General features: G+C 32.4%; 1 protein-coding gene across 1 annotated transcript; it reads right to left on the reverse strand.

Moving 5' to 3' along the window:
- Positions 1–1,178: 1,178 nt before the first annotated feature.
- Positions 1,179–3,245, reverse strand: LOC149150010 (disease resistance protein UNI-like). Its single transcript, XM_089442659.1, has one exon. It carries the CDS (start codon positions 3,243–3,245, stop codon positions 1,179–1,181), a length of 2,067 nt encoding a protein of 688 aa, XP_089298785.1.
- Positions 3,246–5,897: the final 2,652 nt, after the last annotated feature.

The raw sequence follows: 5,897 nt of genomic DNA on the forward strand, positions 1-5,897 counted from the left end.
TAATAAATTATGTATGATTAATAATATTTAAAATTAACATAAAAATGATATCCATATAATAAAATAATATAATATTAAGAAATTATTAAAATACTCATTTAATTTATTGCATCAAACACAATGTCACAATGTTAATTTGAATATTTATTTTACAGAATAAAACATTATTAACAAAATTATGATCATAGCCTCTTTAAATTAAAATTTCATTAATGTAGAATTTGATAATTTGAGAGCATTATACTTTCAAGGGGAATCACCTCCGACTCATCCTAAGATCCAGATATTTGAAATCACTGATTTTTATGATTCCACGTGGCAATGCTTTTTAAATGACGACATCTCCCGAGATTCAGAAAATTGAGAATTTTTATAGCTCTCATTTCACATTGCCCTGATGGTAAGTTTATACATCCCTTGACATGTAAAAATCGAAGGTTTTAAAGATTGCGAATGCTTCAATGCACATCTACAATTTCAGTGTATTTCACACAAAGAAATTCAAGTTGCTTTATTTGCCACAATGATTGTAGCCCGTGTTACCTAGATCTAACACCCTAAGAGACAGGAGGTTAAGGAAAAATGCTTCCGGAAGCACTTCCAAGTCAAAATCGTGTCCTCGAAAAAGTGGTTGGAAGTGGTAAGTAAAAGTTGTTGGAATTGGTCAATAAAAGTGGTTGGAATTTTGAAAAAATGTTTGAATCTTGTTTTTAATGGTGGAAATGGATTTAGTGCCATCAAAATCATCTAAAAGACTTAAAAATTTAAAGTTTAACCACTATAACTTAGATTTACAAAAATCCTTGTCAGATTTTCTCAAAATATAACCGAAATTTCCATTACATTCAGGGTCAAAAAAACTAATAAAAAACAGTCCCATTAGACTAAAGCTAATCAAAAAAAGATTTGATTTTATAATTATTATTAACAAATACATATTTTTAATTATTAAATCAATTGAATTAAGAATGATACATAAATCTTCTAAATTATAAAAATTATATATAAATATAATTCAAAATGTATTTATTTATATAAAAAATGTATTTTGCACAATAAAATTTTATTAACAAAAAAATTACGACCACATACTTTTTATATTAAAATTTCCAGTACAAACCTGAACGCGAAAATTTGAGAGCAATTTAATCTCACGGGGAATCACCTGTCCCTCTTTTCTACCGCAGAATTTCACAATTTGTAAGCAGTCTGATCTCAGGAGTAATCACCTGTAACTTACGACAGCCCTTGAGATTCAGATATTTGAGCTCTTTGAGTTCTGCGATTTCAGATGGCAATGATTCTAAATTATGACATCCTTGGAGATCCAGAAATTTGAGATTTTTGAGATCTCTCATTTCACATGGCAATGATTTTAACCTCTTACATCCACTGAGATGTAAAAACTGAAGGTTTGAAAGATTGCCAATGCCTGAATGCACATATTCAATTTGAATATAGTTCAGACCAAGATATTCAAGTTGTTTCAATTGCCACAATGATTTTGGCAATAATTGTAGACCCGTGTTACTTAAACATAACACTCTCAGAAAAACGAGGTCAAGCAAAAATGCTTCCGGAATTTCCTTTAATTCAGGGTTATCTGTTAGAAATAGGCTGACCAATTTTGGACATCTCAATTCCTTGTTTGGTAGAGACGTAATATTCCTACCAACAAGGGAGAGCCTCCTGCAATTATCGCGACTCTGGATGTCGGGAAAAAGGCAATGTTGATCGGCCATGTATACGAAATTCTCCTCTCTCTCTGCCACATACATCGCCATGTCGCGCACAACATCGTGAACTCCAAAAGAAAAGCCCCAATAACTGGATCCACCAAGTGCTCGCATGTGGATTAAGGAACGATCTGCAAGTAACTTTAGATAGCTCTGTGCAGTATCCATTAAGGAGTCCATTTCTTTGCTCTTTACTATACCTTCTGCGATCCAGACGTGCGATATAATGTCCACCGGAATGTACCAGTCCTCTGGAGCAAACACACAATGCAGAAAACAGGTTTTCAAATGAGCATGGGGTAAACTATCGTAGCTCCATCTCAATCGCTGATACAGATCTCGATCAATTCGAGGATGAGTAATTGGAAAATTTGAATCCACTGTCTGAATCTGCCTTAAGGCAAGGTTCCACTCATTTACAGCCCGGTTGCCAATCATTGTTGAAGCTATGACATTTATAGCCAAGGGCAACCCTTTGCACTCCTCCGCCACGACTCTAGCAATATGCTCTATCTCGTCAGGCACATGCCCGTCTTTGAAAGCTACTTTGCAAAACAATTCCCAGGCTTCCTCTCTTGGCAGTGGTTGTATTTGCATGGACTGGTCTGCATTCATTTCTGGAATCAGATCTCTATTTCGTGTAGAGAATACAACTTTGCTCCCTTTGTTCTGGCCAAATTCCACGCCCAATTCTTTGAGAGTGACTGCGCTCCACAAATCATCTAAAATTAGGAAAAATTTCATCGTCCTCAGATGTGCCGACAGGTTCATCTTCCGCGAATCAACATCATTATAAGAATAGGCACTGAGGTCTAAATTTATTGCAGAAGCCATACGACTCTGCAACTCCAGAATGGAAAATTGGGCAACTGCAACCCACATCACATGATCAAAAACACCACTTACCTTGTAGTTGTTGTAGACCTTTTTTAGCAGCGCTGTTTTGCCAACCCCACCCATCCCATATACAGCAAATATCCGATCGCGGGGGGCCTCTGTAAGCCACCTCTCAAGTCGTATTTCAGCAGATCTAATTTCCAACCCTACCAGTCCGGTGTCTGGTTCGTCTTGAAGCAGTAGATTCGCCTGTTGTGGCGCCGCGGACGCAATCTGTTGAGCACTGTGAAACACAGAGAAGTCGGTCTGAAGATTGTGAAAGAGCTCATCAAAAGTTGTCTTCCACTTTCGGATTTCTGTAGAGAGTTTAGGCTTGCAAAGGAGGCAACTGATAGACCGCTGCCGCCTTCGAGAGCAATCGATCAACTCTCTTGCTTTTCCAACTGCGTCTTGCATCCTTAGCAGACAATTTTGCAGAGATTGAGGGGGCGTCTTTTGCAGATCATGAAATTGAGCTCTAACATCGAGTAAGAGTGTCTTCATACGATTTAACTGCCCTTCTAGAAGCTGACGGTTCTCATCCAACTGAATAACATCGTCCATTTGTCGGATGAGTGCAGAAATAGCGCTACTGACCGTATTGGCCGCCACTTCAGTGATAATAGCAGCCATTGCCAATTTTTTGGCTTCGCAAGAGAAGAATCGCGGGTCTGAAGGGGCTAGAGACAATCATATATAAACACGAACTTGCAATGAGATACAGGGCTATGGTTAGGCAGTCATTAGTCATTATTGAAAATGCAAGCTGACTTGACTTACTATAAATAATATATAAATATAAACCTACAGAGGATTAGTATATTAGTAAAATCAACAATGGGATACACAGTCATCAGACGTCATTGCTTGTTAAATATCCTTGAATCCTTTCCATAAATATGGAATTAGAATTTATAGATTTTCATCTCATAAATGTAAGAAAGGTATAACCTACTTTCTATAAAATTTGAAAATAAATCTTTAATAATCACAGTTTAAAACAAATAAAAAAGTAATATCAATATTTAATTTTTAAAATTTTAATAATTTTGTTACCTGACCTTTTTTCAAATGTGTAACCCAATTTTTTTATAAATATTAATAATATTTAATTAAATTGAAATATTATATATTTATATTTATATGTATATGTATAGTTTATTAAGTCACGCGAGTATAATATTTAATTAAATTAAAATAATATATATTTATATATAGTTTATTAAGTTAAGTGAGTCTCCAGATGATTAGTATATTTAATTTGGTTTGAGTAGTTATCATTGACAATTTCAGACTTGTTTAATTTGGTTTGAGTAGTTATTATAGAGGATCTCACACTTTTGTTATTCATAATGTAGAAATCAATTTTTCGGATTAATCACGTCAGTGGGATGGTTTCGAACCAACTAATGTGGTTCATCCTTAGGGCAAGGTGAGAAATCAATTGATCTCAAAGAATAAATAGTAGGGATGCATCATTGTTCAGATAACAGGGATGCGTCATTGTTCAACGTTAGCCATTTAAAATTAGCCGTTGGTGAAATCATTACTAAGGAAAGGAAAAATTATTTAAGAATACGCGATAAAGAGATGTTTATTTAAGAATACGTGATAAAGAGATGTTTGTTAAATTATTTAATATTTAGTTAGAAACCATCTATTATGTAATAATTAAATATTTTATATCGATATTATAAATTATTTATCAATTTATATAATAATATTATGTAAGAATAATTAATTTATATAATATTATTTGTTAGGGTTGACCTATTCAATATACATTTGGTTGAAAACTAGAATAATTATCAATTTATATAATAATATTAAATAAATAAATAAATTTTCAATCGATTGTGATTAATCCCAAAGTCTCATTTCTACATTTGGGGATCTTTTAAGTTTTCAAAATCATGCTCCCCACATCATCTCTTAGCATAATTAGATTTTTACCCATAAAGTTTCCAACTAGGAACCTTTACACCATCCAATGCCTTAACAAAACACCTTGTCACCAATAGAAACATTAATATTTGTTTTTTTAAATTTTAATTCTAAAACCTTAAAAATATAATTTAAAATATAATTAAATTAAAATATTCTAAAGAAAAAAAAATTTACATTCTAAAACATATTGGGAATCGGTGAATTTTTTTTTTTTTAAATCATAAAATAATTAATAATATAAATGTGTTAATTTAATCATATTTCTACAAAATGATTAATGAAATTTTTACATTTTTGTACATACATTTTAAACTAAATTAAAATATAACTATTAATAAAAATTTCAATTATTATACTAAATATTTTCCATTTTTCACCTATTTATTAACCCTTATATTCTATTCTAATAAAATCATAGTAAAAAATAATAATACTCTTCATTAGAGTTGTTTTTAGTGAGGTTTTTTGGATGTTTTTCAGGTGGGTATTTTGGATCTAATTTCTCTAAAATTCCACAGGAATTTATTGAAATCACAAGCTTGATAGGTAACCCCTACACAATCAAAGTGCACTAGGAGTTTTTCAGGGTGCTGAATCCATATATATAGTAAAAAAAAAAACCAGTTTAAATAACACAAATCAAGATTTCACCACAAATTTTTCCACAGGATTCAGCACCGAAAAGTCCAAAATATAGTACTAAAGAAAACTCCTTCATTCATATATATATAGGTATAAACATAAAAATTATTATAAATAGATAAATATTAGGATTTAAGATTAAATTTTTTTTTTTTCAAACTCTAGTCGTTATTGGTATTTTACATGGATGTATATCCAAAAACTTTTGGAGGAAGATTGAAGAAATCCAAAAGTAGTTTATACCCTAGAACCTTAAGATTAAAGGAAATACTCTCTACCATGTCCACCTGCAAGCCTTACCCCATTGAAAGGACAATTTACCGGGAATCTTGCGTATAAGAAGAAATTATACAACATGAATGCAAAGAGGTTCCTAAAATTGCTTCTAGCTCTACCCAAAACCCCCACCTTCTACTCAAACTGGGGAGGCATAAGGATGCATAAGGATGCCTAATCATGGTTGGGTCATTGGGAAATAAAGGAAGAGATCATCTTGCAAAACCCATACAATATTAAAAATATTGTTACTTCCAAATTTAAGGAGAAATTAAGGGACAACGAAGAGCTCGAAGGAAAAAGAAAACTAAGATATTATACGGAGGTGAATAACCCCCGTCTAAAAACCAAAATTGTCTTTCTATATTGACTAGTGTTAAGAAGAAAATGAACATTGGCAAGATAATAAAAAATTCTCAT

The sequence above is a fragment of the Pinus tabuliformis genome, chromosome 9 (genome assembly GCF_031772625.1).
Source record: "Pinus tabuliformis cultivar Carrire ecotype Pingquan chromosome 9, CPIR1, whole genome shotgun sequence".
Lineage (NCBI taxonomy): Eukaryota > Viridiplantae > Streptophyta > Pinopsida > Pinales > Pinaceae > Pinus > Pinus tabuliformis.